We start from the raw sequence: 20,814 nt of genomic DNA on the forward strand, positions 1-20,814 counted from the left end.
GCTCTGATACCAGCTGTTGGGAAAATTATCCAATATCGATGAGATGAAGATGGTATTAGACAACTAGAAAATTTAAGAAGAAGACTCTTAATATTTAGGAAAGGGTTTACTACAAAGATTTTGTTTTTGGAAACTCTCTCTTACAAATATTTTCTCTCTTTGTTTTTCTTGATTCTTGGATGATTACAAATGGTGCTAAGCACCCCTATTTATACAAGTGAAGGAGCACACTCCAACAAGTTCTAGATTTCTCTAAATTATTATTTATTTCAAAATATCTAACTCCATAACTTTCTCTCTTCTTCTACACAATTCTTCTTCTATACTTCTCCACTTTTCTCTAGATGTTTCTTCTTCTTGGACTAAGGCTTGATTATGATTTGATTAGTTTTGGGTTTAAGGAGGGAAATCCAACAAAAGGAGAGTGTTTGAAGGAGAGCCGAGGCGGCTTTGGGCTCTGGATTCCGTTGAGCTGCCACAAGTTGTAAGAACTTCCAAAGCTGGTTGAGGCAAAAGCGCGACTGGTCTCTCTCTCTCTCTCTTTTCTCTTTGTATAGCTCACTTCTTTGTATAGATTCGTCAACAGAGTCAAAAGCGCAACCCACGCGCTCTTTTTAGTTCTATTTTCTTATTTATGTTAAGAAAAGGTCAAAATCTGTATGTTATATAACATGGAGGTTAGAGCAACTCCAATAGTGTTATCAAAATTGGAATCCTTAGCATTAAAATAATATATATATATTTTTTAAATAGTTAAGGACTCTAAGCATTAATGTAGGTCCAATGGTGTTATCCGAAATAGAATCCTTAGAATTTTTTTTTTTTATTTGAATCTTTGAAATATTAAAATTTTATTTAATATTAAATAAAATTTTTCATTTATTGAAAGACTAAATGTAAACATACAATAACTAAACATCTTCATCATTACCAAACTTGTTCCAAATATTTTGAATCAAATCATATTTCAATTGTGCATGTATGTGCGGGTCACGAACACACCGCCGTATGTCAAGCATAGTACGGAGATTTGAAGTCGTGGGAGAAAATGACATATCCACCTGTGAACTTCTACTCGAGGCTCCTTCTTCAAACTCTGATGTATCATACTTAGTGTATCCATTGCGTTCATTTTCTACTATCATATTGTGTAGTATGATACATGTTCGCATTACCATTCCTATTTGTGTCTTATCCCACAAAATAGCCGGGTTTTTCTCTATTGCAAATCGAGCTTGCAATACTCCAAAGGCACGCTCCACATCTTTTCTGGTTGATTCCTGAACTTTTGCAAATAACTCTGCTTCAGGCCCTTGAGGGTTTGATATAGATTGGATAAATGTTGACCATTTTGGATATATGCCATCTGTGAGGTAGTACGCCAAATCGTACTGGTGTCCGTTGACCACATATTGTACACTTGGAGCTCGACCTTGTAAAATATCATCAAAAACAGGAGACCGATCGAGAACGTTAATATCGTTTAATGTACCTGGAGGACCAAAAAAAGCATGCCATATCCAAAGATCTTGTGAAGCTACGGCCTCCAAGACAATTGTTGGCTTTCCTGACCCACGTGTGTACTGTCCTTTCCAGGCGGTTGGACAATTTTTCCACTCCCAATGCATACAGTCGATGCTTCCCACCATTCCAGGAAAGCCGCGAATCTCTCCAATATCGAGTAGTCGTTGGAGATCCTCTGGAGTGGGCCTTCGTAGATACTCATCTCCAAATAAATATATTACGGCTTCTGTGAAATTGCTTAAACATGAAAGTGTTTTGCTTTCTCCTAGTCGGAGATATTCGTCAAGGGCGTCAGCAGCACAGCCATAAGCAAGCATGCGAATTGCCGCAGTACACTTTTGTAGTGGAGATAGACCTAACCTCCCTGTTGCATCTCTTCTTTGTTGAAAGAATGGGAAATTTTCCGAGAGGCGATCGACTATACGCATGAAAACTGTCTTGTTCATGCGGAAACGCCGTCTGAATAAATTAGGGGTAAATGTCGGATTTTCACTAAAGTAGTCATTCCATAGTCGGGTATGGCCCTCTTCGCGGTTGCGTTCGACATATGCACGTTGGCTCTGTTTCTTTGTTTGGTTGTTCGCAATGTTGTTGTATGTATCTTCAAAATATTCATCGACAGCTTCATCCAAAGCCGCATTCAATCTGCGATCGACTTCATCTTCCATATTTGGTAATGCTTTAAATAAAACACCAAGTAATGAAACAATTATAAAAAATATAGTGGCATGGTTAAAAAATATAGTGCCAATTAATGAAACAATACATAAAACTATATATATTACGATTATTTGTGAAGTGCTATGAAACAATCCATAAACCTATATATATTAGGTCTGCGATCATCTCTTCAACCACTTACAAAAAAAGACAAGTGCTTTTCTTGAGACTTTTTTCTGAGCTAGTTTAATGATATAAATGACCAACAAAAGTTTAATTGCTGCTAATGATGCTATAAGAAAACGATCAAGTGATTATCTAGTTCTTTAAAAGATAAACCGAAAGACCTTCGACCTATAAGAAACACGAGATAGAAGAAGAGCAGAGAGCTATGGTTTTAAACCGACAACAACTTTTAGTTCAAGAAACAGAGAGCTTACAATAGTAGAGATTCCGATGCAAAGATAACAAACTGAAAGCAGAGAGATACAAGTTTTTTGAGAAGAAGAGTAGTAGAGTTACAAAGCCGAAACAGCAGAGTTATAAAGCCAAGGGTTACAGACAACCCGTGACTTGGTTCACATGAAAACAGTCGCAGAAACAAACAAAACACACAGCAGCTTTCCAGACAACCCGTGACTTGGCTCACATTTGCTTCTTCTTCACCTGAAACACGTAAAATGAGATTCGTAAGCATGAGTAAAAAGACAAGTAAACAACAGTAAGTAAGCGTTAACAAACTATCACAACATCTCAGACATTAATTTTATTTTCAGAGCTTCTTCCATATCGGAGAGTGGCTCGGTCTTTGCAGCCAAACTTGCAAGCAAACTCTGATTTGAGATTTGCCTTTTGGTCTCCATCAAATCTTTAAGTTGTCCCAATTCTTCTTCTTTTCCTATTTTCTTCCTCTTACCAGCAGCCTTAGCTGCCTTCGCTCCTATGGGTCTCTCTTGTGGCTCTGTCACTGACCCTCCCGCATCAGAAGCACCTATTTTGCGCTTGTCTTTCCCACTGTCCTTCCCGAGAAAGGTGGAGCACCATTTGACATCATGCCTAAGCTCTCTCCAGGCATGTTCCAAGTTGAACTTAAAGCCCTTGTCATTGAAAAAGATCTCCAATGCAGCCTTCATCACATCGTTGTCATTTTGCCCGCTTCTCTGCTCCCTCAGTGCCATCTCGTAGCTACCAGAAAACTTACACACCAAATCGTTGATCCTGGCCCATCGTTGCTTGACTTGCCCAAGTTCGCGGGGGATTGTACCAACCAGTAAAGGACTGGAGTTGTAGTTCTCTACTATCCTCTTCCAAAACGCAAGGTCTTTCTGTTCGTTACTAACTATTGGGTCTTTGCTCGTGTTGAGCCAAGCACCAATGAGGATTATATCCTCCTTTGGTGACCATTTTCTCCTCTCTTTTACCGTAGCCTCATCGAAACATTGGCTGGCTACCCCTTGACTGCTAACGCACGGAGGTTCTGATGAGTCAAGGTCAATAACCCCTTGGCTCGCTAAAAGGTTAATAAAACTTGTGGAGGAGTTTGCCATTTAGGAAGAATATTATGTTTTACTGGACTCTAAGCAAAGGGAGTGGCTCTAAATAGGGGATTATTTACGAAAATGAATTAACTTCTAGTAGGAAACTGTCTTCTCATTACAGCTAAAGACACTTAAATGGTGTTATCACCATTAAAAATAAGCAGTTAGACACAATTAAAGACGGGTTTACTTTTCATTTATAACATATCAAATCACTTTCGAAATCACAACAAAAAGTAATACTAGTTTGAACTATAAAGTTGAACTATAAAGTTTCAAGCTAAAGTTACGCAAATAGGTTTACACACAAACCTCCGAATGGCTGCTCTCAAGTTCATTCAGACGCAAATGCAGCATCTTCACCTGCTCCTGAACATATATCAGACAAACCAATCTTTTTGTTACACAGGTTGCGTTACAAACCAGCACAAACATGTTACAATTTATATTTCCACTCACCTTAAGCTCCTCGCATTCTCTCTTCAGCTTTTCCTGCTCGTTGAATACTTTTTTGAACCTCTCAACCTCTTGTTGCATACCCGTAACCCATGGTTGCCTGAAATGCATCCCGTCATTCTGCCAAAACATAATTACCATTATCAAACTGCACATTCATTTCAAAGAAGAAGAAATTTAGTAAGAGAGAAAACTTAATACCTCGAATTCACAGCAGATGAAGTATCTCTTCCCAGGGACGTAGTCATATGTGTCGTCTTCATCAACGACTTCCTTCGTCAGTGCTCCACAGGGGCAGAATTGAGGAATACCTTGTTGCGCATCTGAAACGGCATGAAGCATGTTGTAGTAATCTTTCCGGGCTTTCATATCTCTTAATTCTTCCTCCATTTCAACACCTGCAACAACAAAAACTTATCGATTTAGAAACCTATACCCAAGACTTAAATCGATAAAGAACTCAATCCACTCCTTAATAACTCTATCCCGACCCTTAATAACGACGAAAACAACAAATAACCGACGCGCGATGAACAAATCCAGACGAAAACCCTAATTCGAAAAAATCCCCAACTCGATTTGAGAACCGAAATCGATTAAAACCCCTCGATAGAACCCTAATACCAGATGACTCAACATGCAACAACTCCAAATGCAAAAAAAAACGTGAAAGCTCCGATTTACCTTCACCCTTCTCCAGTCGCCGAATCGCCTTTGATATCGCGAGAGCTCTTTTTTTTTCGTGATCGACAAACCAAATGATTCTTTTTCCCCCACGCGGAACACACCCCTTCCGCTAGCCTATCACGTGATGCCACACACTTAAGGATTAATCCTTAAACCTCCTTCCCTAAGGACTCTTTCTTACCTAAAGTAAAAATATTACGATTATTTTTTTAGGTTTTGCCTAAGAATTCGCGCTAAGATAATGGCCATTTCGACCGTTGCGGATGGTCTTATGGTCTCACGCACTCTACGCGTGATTTATTTAGAGCAAGTGAAATGTTTTTTCTATTCATTCGCGCTGTGTATTTTTATTGACATGGTATTAATTTTTGAACTCATATTTAATAGGTTTATAAAAAATAAATAAATAATTGTTTTACAGGTTTCAAGTAATTCGACAATTTATAATTATGATAATTAAATAAAATTGTATTAAGTATCATTATGTTCTCATGTTACATGTATGAATATAAATATTTACATGTTGGTTTATAAAAAAATTGCTATAATCCAACCAATCATCTCTTAATATGTTATATACATATATAGTTTTCATATCTTAGTTTTATGGATATTTTGTTTCTTTGTTTTACATTTACCTGGTTTGGGAAAATATTATTATAAAAATATTGAATTAAAGCTATCTAAAATAAAATAAGATTAAATAAATATTACATTGACATTTTTAATAAATTGAATTAATAAATGTCCTAGAACTTTATCAAAAATGGTAATATGCCCCAGATCTAAAGATAATTTTCTTCTGAATATTTTTTTAATCAGAAAACGAGTAAAAAACATGTAAGGACTTAATGAATTTTCATAATTACAAACCCAACCATGTTTCATTTAGATTATTCAAATCTAAAATATATGGATATTTCAATCTTTTTCACGAATTTCTCTCAAACACACCTCCAGAGAAAAGCACTCATCTCCATAACTATGTCTTAGTTCCGACGACTCAATCGTATCACCACAACTCCGTTCTTCCTCCTCTAGAGAAAGTATCCTCCTACAATTTATCTTTGAAACAAATGAACCAATTCAAGTTTTTCAGGCTAAAACTGGTTTTGGCGCATTCTCATTAATCTTGTCCAGGGGACTGGAAAAGTGAGCACGGTTAATCATTTGTAACCTAGTTTCTTGTAGCGAAGAACGATCGGCTAGCTTTAAGTGAGCACAGTCGCAATTATCGGTAAATGTGATGAAATTGCTAAGCATGTAAAATATATTAAACACATGTTTATAGTTCTTAAAATTTTAACATATGTTTGAAAATTTTGTACTACTACATTTATCAGGTTGTCGTAAGCTTTTGAGATGTCGATCTTCAGAGGTTATGTCGATCTTCAGACAACCTCTTGTTGTCTGCCCTTGACAGTGAAAGTCCTTTACTAACTCGGAGGCCAATAACACATTCTCGCACAACAAACTATCCTGAACAAACCCAACTTGATTTCTCTGCATTATATCTGAGACACACATCTTTAGTTTCTTCTTCAGAACCCTTGCGATGACTTTATAGACCGTGGAGCATAACAATATAGGCCTGAAAGCTGATAACTGATCCGCTCCTATAACTTTTGGAATAAGAGCAATTGTTGTAGCGTTAAACTGCTTTAGCATCCTACCCGCGTGAAAAAACTCTCTTATGGCTTCCACTGCATCCCGCCCAACAACTTCCCATGCCTCCCAAAAGAACTCTGCGGCAAACCCATCAGGGCCTGGTGCTTTGTTCTTAGGAATCCCCTTCAAGATTCCTATAATCTCTTCATCTGAAGGTAAGAGAATGAGCTTATATGCTACCTCAGGAGGACATCTATATGGTAGCAAATCTCTCAGTTCTTCCTCAGATATAGAAACCACTTCAGAGTCTTTGGAACCCAATAGGTTATGAAAGTAAGCCACTGCCATATCTTTAATCTGGGCTTTGCTTTTTTTCTTTTAAAGAGTTTCCAACATTAATAGCGATTCTTGATTTTAATTGCTTTTTTTTATAGCAGAGGTGGAGGTTGTAATGCCACTCCAACTGCCTCTCTAACTGCCTCTCCAATAGATCCTACACTAGGGTAAATTTCAATGGTTCTTTGCTTCTTTTTTTTAACGAGTTTCCAACGTTAATAACGATTCTTGGTTTTAATTGCTTTTTTTTATAGCCGAGGTGGAGGTTATAGCCAACGCCCTCCGAAAGGGAAAAGCCCACCCTTCACTATTATTCCGGGTGTTGATGTTCCAGTTACTGTCAATCCATCCCCCACCCCATCAACCGGACCACCAACACCGCTAGGAGGAGGCTATATCACCACACCATCCACCGGTTTTGATTCTAGGTCCTTCGAAATTCTCTTTCTTGTTGTGTTCGCCTATATCATGTTGTAGTTCATCTTCTAGTTCAGTTAACAATGTAAGAACTGAATGTCCATATATGTTTTATAAATAATTAAGATTTGAAGATTGAATGAATTATATTTAACGGAACATGTGAAAACATTGATTTAAAAATATGTTTTGCATTTAAGTCAAATAATAGACAGAATAAGTTAATGTTATGATTGACAATAATTCTAAAATGAATTTTTGGTTCATTGATTGTATGTTTTGTATTATTATTTATAGAGAGAAATAAATATTTGGCAAAAAATATGTAAAACATTAGGAAAACATTAGCAAAAATTTAATAAAAATGAACGAAATAATGACGAGAAAAACAAGAAGACCTTGAATAAGATGCATAATATGTGTTGGAGAAGTTAATGTGATAATTACATATATAATTTCACAAGCATTTGTTATTACTAAATATTCATTGTTATTTTACATCAAATATATAGAAACTTTATGACTGTTTTTCAAACTATCTAAAGTTAAAATTATATTTTTAATGTTTATAATTATTGTTCAGAATTTATGACATTGTATACATAATAGTATATATTTTCATACAATATTTATATCCGCGAATTCACGGACAACCACCTAGTAAAAGTTAATTAGGAGTCATTACTCATTATGTTGATGACTACTGAGTAAATAATAAATTTAGTAGAGATCACTACTCATGATGTGTGATATCTTGTGGGATAATGACAAAAGAACAACAAGATAATCTCACGTGTTTAAGAACTGTATTTATTCTCGAAAAGTGAAAATTTTATTCAACAATTTCAATTTTATCTGAATATATTTCTTATAGAAAGTATAATCAGCTACATTTTCTATTTAAATTACAGTTTGAAGCTTGTTGAAAATTCTGGTTTTATAAGATATACGTTGCCAAATTGCCGAAAATATATAAATCATACCAAATGAAATGCTTAGTTTTTTGTCATAAAAATGAAATGATTCACGTTAAATTACTATTAAGTATTAAGATTAACAATAAGGATTGTGCATCATTTTTCATACTTATCAATTACTACATTGATAAATAAGAGTCAATGTAGACGGGAGTAGATATTGTCAAACTACTAACTTTTTTTCTTTTAAGCACCAAACTACTAACTTTTAACCTTAAAAGACAGATATAAAACTGAAACAATATGATCCAATTATATGTTTTTGGAAGAACACTTATCCAACTATTTAGACTATTCCTATCCAGAAACTTCCAAATTTCTAACTTGTAGAAAATGGAGATTCCTCCGCATAATATGTACATGTCTCTTATTTATATAAAATACAAAAAGAAAAATGGAGAAGATAGAAGAAACAGAAGAGCTTAAAACTTGATTTTTTCGTAGATTAGGTATAGACTGATAGATTGACTGTAACGGTATAGACTGGTAGAGGTGGCTGTAGGAGTAGCAGCCGAAGTGCCACCATTAATCTCCATCTTTAGCATGATTCTTGATCTCCTGGGGACTAAACTGATAATTTATTTTCTTTTGGGTCAATTAGTTGGAAATAAGTTCAAACTAAAGTAGTTTGTGAGTAAAAGTGTTGTGGGTAGAGTGAAGTGATTTATGGTATGGGCCTTGTCCCCATGGAATCAGTGCCTGCCGGATCCCGGGCCCGGGAGATTATGGGCCTTCTCTCCGGAACCTCCAGATAATCAAAAAAAAAAAAAAAGAACATATATGTCAAGCTTCTCACTATTGTACCAAAACGAAAGGCCACCAACCCATACACTACTCATTCACATCCATCCCACCAACTCACATCTAGAAGCAATTAGAGGTTCCTCTCTCTCTCTCTCTCTCTCTCTCTCTCTCTCTCTCTCTCTCTCTCTCATATCTAGAAGCAATTGCATCTATCTACGTGTATATAATATATACATGTATCCCTCACTATCTTTAAGTCAAAACCCTATACACCAAAGGTTTGAATCTTCAACCAAAGCCAGAGTCCAAGTGCCCCTCTGGATACTTCAATCTTTTTCCACTACACAAAAAAATAACTTTTTTTTTTGTAAATTAACTACACAAAAAATAACTTAGTCCCTTTTGTACCAATTTTAGCCAAAACCCTCGCTAAAAGCCAATCCGAATACATATATATATATAATAACAAGAATACACTTGATCGATTCATACCTCTTTAAATAGTATGTAAATGCAAGATTTCCTATCAAGAATATAAGATCTAAACCACAAAAAAAAACAGAAAGTATGGGAAGGTCACCGTGTTGTGAAAAAGCTCACACAAACAAAGGAGCATGGACGAAAGAAGAGGATGAGAGGCTCATAGCTTACATTAAAGCTCATGGCGAAGACTGCTGGTGATCTCTCCCCAAAGCCGCCGGCCTTCTCCGGTGTGGCAAAAGCTGCCGTCTCCGGTGGATAAACTATCTCCGGCCTGACCTTAAGCGTGGAAACTTTGCCAAGGAAGAGGACGCGCTCATCATCAAACTCCATAGCCTTCTTGGCAACAAGTGAGTACCTGATTAATTTCTAGTCTCCATGGATCACTTTATATATATATATATATATAGTTCATGCAAACAAACAAAACAAAACTTGGAAATTCCATGTTCTAAAATTGTAGCAAATAATATCACTTTTTTTTGTTGATAGATGGTCTCTTATTGCCGGGAGACTACCGGTAGAGCCGTAAACTGGGTTAGCCCACGTCCCTTAGCCTATATCCATTTGTCCATTTATTGTTTGCGGTCAGAAAGTGACCATGTCCATTAAGAACCATGTTCATTAAGGACCAGACCCACTAACACCCGTGTTTACATGGGCTGCCATGGAGTCCATAATAGACCATATAAGAAAAGTTTAAATTTTGCGGTTTTGGCGGAAAAGTCAATTTTGTGATTGTGGCGGGGAAAATCGATTTTTCGGTTTTAGTAAAAAAATCAGATTTTCCGATTTTGGCGAGAAACCCTGATTTTGAAGTTTTAACGGGTAAGCTCGATTTTTGCGGTTTTAGCGGAAAAACTCGATTTTGCGGTTTTGGCGGGAAAACTCGATTTTTGGTTTTAGCGGGAAAAATCGATTTTGCGATTTTGGCGGGAAAACTCGATTTTGCGGTTTTGGCGGGAAAACTCGATTTTACGATTTTGGCAAGAAACCTCGATTTTGCGGTTTTGGCGAAAAATTTGATTTTGCGGTTTTAGCTGGAATACTTGATTTTATGGTTTTGACAAAAAATCTTAATATTAAGATTTTAGCGGAAAAAATCGATTTTGCGATTTTGGCGGGAAAACTCGGATTTTAGAAACATTAGCTTTTTGTGACCATTGGACCGTCCATGTCCACATAGTCCAAATCCATTAAAGCCCATTACCCATTGGTCATGTGATTTTTGTCTATTTATAATCCGCATGGACAAGAGTTGATTACGCTAAGGGACACTTTTTGACTTTCTATTACACCTAGAGACACTTCTTACATGTGACACACTTTGTTGTGGGCCAGCGACAAATTATGGACAATTTTGCCCTTAATGGAAACGACACTTGTGGACACTCAAATAATATGTGGATGGGTGATTTGTGGACGGGTGATGCGTGGTTGGGTGATTTGTGGACGGGTGATGTGTGGATGAATGATGAGTAATATGTGGACATGCGATGTTAATGTGTTTATAGTAGATAACGTGGACAAACTCTCTGTTTGATTCCATAAAACTATACAGACATGGATTCATGTTACTAAAATTATACCACAAAACATGGACACGGACTCTGTTATTAAAACCCTCACCAAAGAATTTTTTTTTTGTCCATATCTAACTTCTTTGTTTTTGTTTTGATAGGACAAGTTGTGGAATGATACAAAGCCAATACATATGTTTTTGATACAATTGGTTGTCACTGCAAAGAACTTCTAAGGAATACCATTGATTTGCATAGAAACTCCACTATTTTTTTATTCTTCTCTCCCGTATGGACCTTCTGAGATTCATTACAAAAGATAATATTGAAATTTTCATTTTACTAAAACTCCTACTAACCAACTATTTGAGCGGCTTTCTCCTTAGATTTAGTACCACCACCAACGAGAGTGAAGCAGTGGGTTCGTCGTCTCCAACACGAGCACTTGGCTTCTTCAGCCCAATTGATAAATTATCTGTAATTAAACTTCAATCAAGATGAGAAAGAGATGATATTGTGAGTATGAACAGAGAGAAAAATCGAAGAAGTGTTTACCTTCTGTCGGAGAGTAATAGATCTTGCATGTCAGAGATTTTCGAACTAAGGGATCTGCACTTCGTTATGATGTGGATTGATGCAAATTTGATTACAGTTGAATTTAGATCCCGAGATGATGAATGGAATCGAAGGAATATTGTCCATGTCCACGACTAGTTTATAATTAATTTATAATTCTGTTAAGATATACGTGTCCACAACTAATTTATAATTATGTTATCCACGCTTTGGTGTCCACATCCACATTTAGTTTTGTTTACACATTAATATTTTCATAATATATATATGAAAATAGATCTTAAAAGATAGAGAATTTTATATATAGTTTATAATGAGTGTTATTTTTGTTTAATATATTTTAAAACTTGAGATAAAAGTAAATGAAAACATAAAGTAGAAAAAAAAAATAAGAAAAGGAGAGAGATTCTTTTTAGTTTAAGGTTATAAGAGTTTTTTTGACAAATGAAAGTATGTCTCAAGTGATAAGTGTCTTGTAGTGTAATTGGAACTAGACTCTGACCCGCGCTGACGCGCGGGTATGAATTTTCAGTTTTTAATTATTTATTTTATTAAATGATGTATTTGTAATATTTTTTCATATTATATTCATTAAGTAAATATTTTTTTTTTTTGCATCTTAAACTATCTATTTTTTTACGAATGTGTGATATCATATAAAAAATATAAAAAAATGAGTATAGAGTTAATTAGATAATTTTAAAAACAGAAATTTTTTTTTTCGTGTGCGATATCATATAAATAATGATCCGCCTAATTAACAAAAATCATGATTATTTTATGTGTAATTTTTTTATTTTGATCATTTCTTTAAAACTATACTGAATTTTACATATTTTAATTAGGAAAAAAATGAAATAAGAAAAGGAGAGTGATTCTTTTTAGTTTAAGATTATAAGAGTTTTTTTGACAAATGAAAATGTGTCTCAAGTGATAAGTGTCTTGTAGTGTAATTGGAATGTGAAAAAATGTCTCTAGACTTAAAAAATTCTAACTCTATAAAATAGTTACAACAAGACGATTCACTCTACTCGGGAATTTACTTTACAATGGTGAACAACAAGCACAAGACATTGGTTTCATCTGCTTCTGTGCATTAACAGCATTATTTGGGAAAAGTCCAAATAGTGGTATTGAACCCATTTTTAAGCAAGATTTAAAAGCTAAAGACACTTTTTTTCTACACAACTATGTACTATTTCTGAAACAAGAAAGGAATTGGGGCAAAATAAGAGTATTAGAACATTTACAATTTGTCTACCGTACTACTAGTAGTTGTTGTATCACATTTGACGGCGGCGTTTTCTATACATAATTTTTTTGCTATCTGCTGCCCTGAAAGAAGAATGAGAAGAGGAGCTACTGCAAATGTATCATGCTCTTGTTTACTAGCGGAAGTGTCGCCCCGTCTTTCCTCGATCCTAACAGCTTCGCGCTGCATAAAACACAACTCATAAAATCAAATACTACTACTTGCTAAGCTAAGTTGATTACACACAATCTCAACACAGTTGTCTGTTGTAAACGCCAAGTATTCATTTGATACCCCCATCAATCAATCATCCCGACTCCACTTATTATTATTAGCTAAAGTTCAGTAGTACCATCTCATCTCACCTTGTATACGGCGGCGGACAGAAGATGATGACGTAGTCTGCTCCGGTGGCGCAAGTGTAGGTGCTCGTCTTGTCGTCATACGCGTAGCTGTAGGCGCGTGGACAAGCGTGCTTGAAGAAGAGCGAGTATACCGAAGGCTGACACGTGTCAGGCGTGGCGTAAGCATCGCTGCAGCAATACCGCGGGTCTCCGAACGCCTCGCAGGCGCTGCGGCACGCCACGCCGCCCCTTCTCCCACGTGCCACCAGCTTAAGGTCTCTGGGACAGGCGCCGTTCAAGTCAACGAGACACCCGGTGGCTCCGCATCCTCCAAGGACGATTTTCTTGGGCAAGATTAGCACCGGGAGGTTGTAGCCGTCGACGAGACTGACGTCGTAGAAGTCTAGTCCCCCGGTGCCGTTGAGGGTGAACTCGGCGAGCGTTGCGGGAGGTTTAGCTCCGGAGCCCGAACACTCGACCTTACCGGAGCCGCAGTCAGCGGTTAAGCAGGAGAAAGAACCGGAGCTCGGATCTCGGGAGCACAAGGTTCGAGCCCAGAGACGACCGGACCACGACGGCGGAATTGTGACGGACTTGGATTTTCCACGGGAGAGGCGAAAGCCAGTAGTGGGAAGAGGGGGTGAGGTGGCGCCGGAGAGAAAACCGGGCCAGATGGTGTTCCGGCAACGATTGGTGATCTTGAACGAAACAGGCTCAACTTCTGAAGAAACAAAAAAAAAAAATCAACTTTAGATTAATTGATCCGCATCACAAAAAAAAAAAAAGAAAGAAAGAGAATCGAATCAAACCTGAAAGAGAAACCAACAAGATCACAAACAGGAGGATTCGATGAGCCATCTTCTCTGTTTCGATTAATCAAAACTCTGATGAAACCCAAACAACTTTACTTTCACAGCCGCGGATGATATAATAGTGGAGAGAGAGTGAGTCTTGAGTGGAAGAAGAGAATTAACCCGAATCGAAGCGAACCTAAACCGATGATGATGCTAGTCCAAACCCGGTTTTCACGTGGGGCTCTTTGTGTGGGCCTTTACACATGCGAAATTCTATTGCACTCCCATTCATCTAAAATCTTTCAAGTTAGGCCCTTTTTATTTTACACTCTACTTATCTATTCTCGTCTAAAACCTCTATAGTTCATGATAAAACTATTAGTTAAAACAATATTATCATATTTTTTAATTTTTTTTTTAAAATCTATGTGTTAACCCTTACAAAATATTCATTTTTTTCGGTAAATGGTTAATATACTGAAACCTATAGTCTTTAGTGTTGTTTTAAAATTTCTAACCACTTTCTACATTTTTATAAATTTATTCTAAACTATCTTTCATGGTACATAGGCACCGTTCTATTTTTTTATCAACCAATTTAGTAAAACTTCGTATACTCCCTAAATCAGTTAACAAACAACAATAAAATCGTTATTCTAGAGAAACAAAGACAACAAAGGTTCCAAACTTCTTTGGCCATCATCATATGTTAGTTCATGATACAACTATGCATTAAAAAAATATTGTTATATTTTTCGAATTTTTCTCAAAATCTATGTGTTATAACCCCTATAAAATATTCAGTTTTTTCGGTAAATGGTTAATATACTGAAGCCTATAATCTTTAGTGTTGTTTTAAAATTTCTAACCACATTAAACATTTGTATTAGTGTATCATAAACTCTCTTTCACGGTACATTGGTATCGTTTTATTTTTTTATTAATTAATTTAGTAAAACTTCATATGCTCCTTAAATCAGTGGATAAACCACAATAAAATCACTATTCTAGAGAAACGGAGACAACAAAGGTTCAAAACCCTTTTGCCTATCATCATATGTTAGTTCATGATAAAACTATGCATTAAAACAATATTATCATATTTTTTGAATTTTTCTCAAAATCTATGTGTTAACCCCTACAAAATATTCAGTTTTTCGGTAACTGGATAATATACTGAAGCTTATAATCTTAAGTGTTATTTGAAAATTTCTAACCACATTCTACATTTGTATAAATGTATTCTAAACTATATTTCATGGAACATGGGCATCGTTCTATTTTTTTTATCAATTAATTAAGTAAAACTTCATACACTCCCTAAATCAGTGGATAAACCACAATAAAATCGCTATTCTAGAGAAACAGAGACAACAAAGGTTCCAAACCTCTCTGACTATCATCATATGTTAGTTCATGATACAACTACGAATTAAAACAATATTGTCATTTTTTTATTTTTTCTCAAAATCTATGCGTTAACCCCTACAAAATATTTAGTTTTTCGGTAAACGGTTAATATACTGAAGCTTATAATCTTCAGTGTTGTTTTAAAATTTTTAACCACATTGTACATTTGTATTAATGTATTTTAAACTTTCTTTCATTGTACATGGACATCGTTCTATTTTTTTATCAATTAATTTAGTAAAATTTCATGTGCTCCCTAAATTAGTTGACAAACCACAATAAAATCGTTATTCTAGAGAAACAGAGACAACAAAGGTTTCAAACCTCTCTGAGCATCATCATATGTTATTTAATAATACAACTATACATTAAAACAATATTGTCATATTTTTTGAATTTTTCTCAAAAATCTACGTGTTAACCCCTACAAAATATTCTCTTTTTTGGTAAATGGTTAATATACTGAAGCCTATAATCTTTAGTGTTCTATTAAAATTTATAACCACACTCTATATTTGTATTAATGTATTATAAACTCTCTTTCATGGTACATGAGCATCGTTCTATTTTTTTTTTATCAACTAATTTAGTAAAACTTCATATGCTCACTAAATCAGTGGGCAAACCCCAATAAAATCGCTATTCTAGAGAAACGGAGACAACAAAGGTTCCAAACCTCTCTAACAATCATCATATGTTAGTTCATGATACAACTATGGATTAAAACAATATTTTCATTTTTTTGAATTTTTCTCAAAATCTGTGTGTTAACTAACCCCTACAAAATATTCAGCTTTTCGGTAAATGGTTAATATACTGAAGCCTATAATCTTTAGTGCTGTTTTAAAATTTTGAACCACATTTTAAATTTGTATTAATGTATTCTAAACTCTCTTTCATGTATATGGACATTGTTCTATTTTTTATCAATTAATTTAGTAAAACTTCATATGCTCCATAAATCAATGGACAAACCCGAACAAAAATCGCTATTCTAGAAAAAATAGACAACAAAGGTTCCCAAACTTTCTAACCATCATCATATGTTAGTTAATGATACAAATATTCATTAAAACAATATTTTCTTTTTTTTTATTTTTTCTCAAAATTTGTGTGTTTTGTTCGGTAAACGGTTAATATATTGAAGCCTATAATCTTTAGTGCTGTTTTAAAATTTCTAACCACATTCTACATTTGTATTAATGTATTCTAAACTCAATTTCATGGTACAAGGGCATCGTTTTATTTTTTATCAATTAATTTAGTAAAACTTCATATGCTCCCTAAATCAGTGGACAATCCGCAATAAAATCGCTATTCTAGAGAAACGGAGACAACAAAGGTTCTAAACCTATCTAACCATTATCATATGTTAGTTCATGATACAACTATGCATTAAAATAATATTTTCATTTTTTTTTAATGTTTCTCAAAATCTGTGTGTTAACCCCTACACAATATTCTATTTTTCGGTAAATTGTTAATATACTGAAGCCTATAATCTTTCGTGTTGTTTTAAAATTTCTAACAATATTCTACATTTGTATTAATGTATTCTAAACTTTATTTCAAGGTACATGGGCATCATTATATTTTTTATCAATTAATTTAGTAAAACCTCATATGTTCTCTATAACAGTGAACAAACCCAAATAAAATCGCCATTCTAGAGAGACGGAGACAACAAAGGTTGCAAACCTCTCTAAGAATCATCATATGTTAGGTCATGATACAAATATGCATTAAAACAATATTTTTATTTTTTTCTCAAAATTTGTGTGTTAACCCTTACAAAACATTCAGTTTTTCGGTAAACGGTTAATATACCGAAGCATATAATATTTAGTGTTGTTTTAAAATTTCTAACCACATTCTACATTTGTATTAATGTATTCTAAACTCTATTTCATGGTACATGGGCATCATTATATTTTTCTATCTATTAATTTAGTAAAACTTCATATGTTCGTAAATCTGTGTACAAACCCCAATAAAATCGCTATATTCTAGAGAAACGGAGACAACAAAGGTTCCAAACCTCTCTAACCATCATCATATGTCAGTTCATGATACAAATATGCATTAAAACAATATTTTTATTTTTTTGAATTTTTCTCAAAATTTGTGTGTTAACCCCTACAAAATATTCAGTTTTTTCGGTAAATGGTTAATATACGGAAACATATAATCTTTAATGTTGTTTTAATATTTTCTAACCACATTTTATATTTGTATTAAAGTATTCTAAACTCTATTTCATGGTACATGGACATCGTTCTGTTTTTTATCAATTAATTTAGTAAAACTTCATATGTTCTCTACATCAGTGAATAAACACGAATTAATCGCCATTCTAGAGAGACAGAGACAACAAAGGTTCCAAACCTCTCTAAGAATCATCATATGTTAGTTCATGATACAAATATGCATTAAAACAATATTTTCATTTTTTTCTCAAAATTTGTGTGTTAACCCATATAAAACATTCAGTTTTTCGGGAAAAGGTTAATATATCGAAGCATATAATATTTATTGTTGTTTTAAAATTTATAACCACGTTCTACATTTTTATTAATATATTCTAAACTCTATTTCATTGTACATGGGCATCATTCTATTTTTTTATCAATTAATTTATTAAAACTTCACATGTTCCTAAATTAGAGTACAAACCCCAATAAAATCGCTATTCTAGAGAAAGGGAGACAACAAAGGTTCCAAACCTCTCTAACCATTATCATATGTTAGTTCATGATACCAAATGCATTAAAACAATATTTTATTTTTTTTGAATTTTTCTCAAAATTTGTATATTAACCCCTACAAAATATTCAGTTTTCGGTAAATGATTAATATACCGAAGCATATAATCTTTAGTGTTGTTTAAAATTTAACCACATTCTACATTTGTATTAATATATTCTAAACTCAATTTCATGGTACATGGGCATCGTTCTATTTTTTATCAATTAATTTAGTAAAACTTCATATGCTCCCTAAATAAGTGGACAATCCGCAATAGAATCGCTATTCTAGAGAAACGGAGACAACAAAGGTTCCAACCTCTCTAACCATTATCATACGTTAGTTCATGATACAAATATGCATTAAAATAATATTTTCATTTTTTTTTAATGTTTCTCAAAATCTGTGTTAATATACTGAAGCCTATAATCTTTCGTGTTGTTTTAAAATTTCTAACCATATTCTACATTTGTATTAATGTATTCTAATTTGTATTAATGTATTCTAAACTTTATTTCAAGATACATGGGCATCATTATATTTTTTATCAATTAATGTAGTAAAACTTCATATGTTCCCAAATAGTGTACAAACCCCAATAAAATCGCTGTTCTAAAGAGACGGAGACAACAAAGGTTTCAAACCTCTCTAACCATCATCATATGTTAGTTCATGATAAAAATATGCATTAAAACAATATTTTCATTTTTTTGAATTTTTCTCAAAATTTGTGTGTTAACCCCTACAAAATATTCAGTTTTTCGGTAAAAGGTTAATATACGGAAACATATAATCTTTAGTGTTGTTTTAATATTTTCTAACCACATTCTACATTTGTATTAAAGTATTCTAAACTCTATTTCAAGGTACATGGACATCGTTCTGTTTTTTATCAATTAATTTAGTAAAACTTCATATGTTCTCTATATGAGTGAATAAACCCAAATAAAATCGCCATTCTAGAGAGACGGAGACAATAACGGTTCCAAACCTCTCTAAGAATCATCATATGTTAGTTCATGATACAAATATGCATTAAAACAATATTTTCATTTTTTTCTCAAAATTTGTGTGTTAACCCTTACAAAACATTCAGTTTTTCGGTAAATGGTTAATACCGAAGCATATAATCTTTAGTGTTGTTTTAAAATTTCTAACCACATTATACATTTGTATTAATGTATTCTAAAGTCTATTTCATGGTACATGGGCATCATTCTATTTTTTTATCAATTAATTTAATAAAACCTCACATGTTCCTAAATCAGAGTACAAACCCCAATAAAATCGCTATTCTAGAGAAACGGAAACAACAAAGGTTCCAAACCTCTCTAACCATAATCATACGTTAGTTCATGATACAAAATGCATTAAAACAATATTTTAATTTTTTTGAATTTTTATCAAAATTTGTATATTAACCCCTAATATACAAAATATTCAGTTTTTCGGTAAACGATTAATATACCGAAGCAGATAATCTTTAGTGTTGTTTTAAAATTTCTAACCACATTCTACATATGTATTAATGTATTCTAAAATCTATTTCATGTTACACGGGCATCATTTTCTTTTTTTTTAATCAATTAATTTAGTAAAATTTTATATGCTCCCTAAATCAGAGGACGAACCCCAATAAAATCGCAATTCTAGAGAAACGGAGACAACAAAGGTTCCAAACCTCTGTAACCATAATAATATGTTAGTTCATGATAAAAATATGCATTAAAAAAATATTTTCATTTTTTGAATGTTTCTCAAAATTTGTATGTTAACCCCTACAAAATATTCAGTTTTTTGGTAAACGGTTAATATACCGAAACATATAATCTTTAATGTTGTTTTAAAATTTCTAACCACATTCTACATTTGTATTAATGTCTTCTAAAATTTATTTCATGGTACATGGGCATCATTCTATTTTTTATCAATTAATTTAGTAAAACTTCATATGTTCCTAAATCAATGTAGAAACCCCAATAAAATCGCTATTCTAGAGAAACGGAGACAACAAAGGTTCCAAACCTCTGTAACCATCATCATATGTTAGTTCATGATACAAATATGCATTAAAACAATATTTTTCATTTCTTTGAATTTTTCTCAAAATTTGTGTGTTAACTAACCCCCACAAAATATTCAGTATTTCGGTAAATAGTTAATATGCCGAAGCATATAATCTTTAGTGTTGTTTTAAAATTTCTAACCACATTCTACATTTGTATTAATGTATTCTAAACTCTATTTCACGTTACATGGGCATCGTTCTCTTTTTTTAATCAATTAATTTAGTAAAACTTCATACGTTCCCTAAATCGATGGACAAACCCCAATAAAATCGCTATTCTAGAGAAACGGAGACAACAAAGGTTCCAAACCTCTCTAACAATCATCATATGTTAGTTCATGATACAAATATGAATTAAAACAATATTTTCATTTTGTTGAATTTTTCTCAAAATTTATGTGTTTAACCCCTACAAAATATTCAATTTTCGGTAAATGGTTAATATACCGACGCATATAATCTTTAGTGTTGTTTTAAAATTTCTAACCACATTCTACGTTTGTATTAATGTATTATAAACTCTATTTTATGGTACATGGGCATTGTTCTCTTTTTTTAATCAATTTATTTAGTAAAACTTCACATGCTCCCTAAATCAGAGGACAAACCCTAATAAAGTCGCTATTCTAGAGAAATGGAGACAAATAAAGTTCCAAACCTCTCTAACCATCATCATAT

The 20,814-nt window shown here is 33.7% G+C and overlaps 2 protein-coding genes and 1 long non-coding RNA gene across 3 annotated transcripts in view; 1 reads left to right on the forward strand and 2 right to left on the reverse strand.

The window, feature by feature from the left end:
• LOC106311488 overlaps positions 1-579 on the forward strand; it is a 5,341-nt gene extending 4,762 nt beyond the window's left edge. Inside the window, exon 3 of the long non-coding RNA XR_001264033.1 lies at positions 421-579. This is a non-coding gene — a long non-coding RNA (uncharacterized LOC106311488). The remainder of the gene's footprint in view (positions 1-420) is intronic.
• Positions 580-2,555: 1,976 nt separating this feature from the next.
• Positions 2,556-5,067, reverse strand: LOC106295121. The gene is made up of 5 exons (XM_013730922.1): positions 4,863-5,067; positions 4,380-4,576; positions 4,182-4,298; positions 4,035-4,091; positions 2,556-2,850 (listed from the first exon to the last, which is right to left on the reverse strand). Exons 2-5 carry the CDS (start codon positions 4,566-4,568, stop codon positions 2,830-2,832), a joined length of 384 nt encoding a protein of 127 aa, XP_013586376.1. The 5' UTR covers positions 4,569-4,576; positions 4,863-5,067; the 3' UTR covers positions 2,556-2,829.
• Positions 5,068-12,725: 7,658 nt separating this feature from the next.
• Positions 12,726-14,106, reverse strand: LOC106324578 (thaumatin-like protein 1b). The gene is made up of 3 exons (XM_013762522.1): positions 13,929-14,106; positions 13,141-13,840; positions 12,726-12,958 (listed from the first exon to the last, which is right to left on the reverse strand). The coding sequence occupies exons 1-3, from the start codon at positions 13,975-13,977 to the stop codon at positions 12,883-12,885; spliced, it is 825 nt and encodes a 274-aa protein (XP_013617976.1). The 5' UTR covers positions 13,978-14,106; the 3' UTR covers positions 12,726-12,882.
• Positions 14,107-20,814: the final 6,708 nt, after the last annotated feature.

The sequence above is a fragment of the Brassica oleracea genome, chromosome C1 (assembly GCF_000695525.1).
Source record: "Brassica oleracea var. oleracea cultivar TO1000 chromosome C1, BOL, whole genome shotgun sequence".
In the NCBI taxonomy this organism is placed as follows: Eukaryota; Viridiplantae; Streptophyta; class Magnoliopsida; order Brassicales; family Brassicaceae; genus Brassica; species Brassica oleracea.

What these genes read in the sequence shown, in the direction of transcription:
- LOC106295121 (XM_013730922.1), bottom strand. Translation starts at nt 4,568, where the DNA reads ATGGAGGAAGAATTAAGAGATATGAAAGCCCGGAAAGATTACTACAAC. An exon ending in TCATCTGCTGTGAATTCGAG is followed by an intron (nt 4,299 to 4,379) that starts GTATTAAGTTTT and finishes ATGTTTTGGCAG; the next exon opens with AATGACGGGATGCATTTCAG. An exon ending in TTGAGAGCAGCCATTCGGAG is followed by an intron (nt 2,851 to 4,034) that starts GTTTGTGTGTAA and finishes TACGTGTTTCAG; the next exon opens with GTGAAGAAGAAGCAAATGTG.
- LOC106324578 (XM_013762522.1), bottom strand. Translation starts at nt 13,977, where the DNA reads ATGGCTCATCGAATCCTCCTGTTTGTGATCTTGTTGGTTTCTCTTTCA. An exon ending in CTTGTTGGTTTCTCTTTCAG is followed by an intron (nt 13,841 to 13,928) that starts GTTTGATTCGAT and finishes TTGTTTCTTCAG; the next exon opens with AAGTTGAGCCTGTTTCGTTC. An exon ending in TGTCCGCCGCCGTATACAAG is followed by an intron (nt 12,959 to 13,140) that starts GTGAGATGAGAT and finishes TGTTTTATGCAG; the next exon opens with CGCGAAGCTGTTAGGATCGA.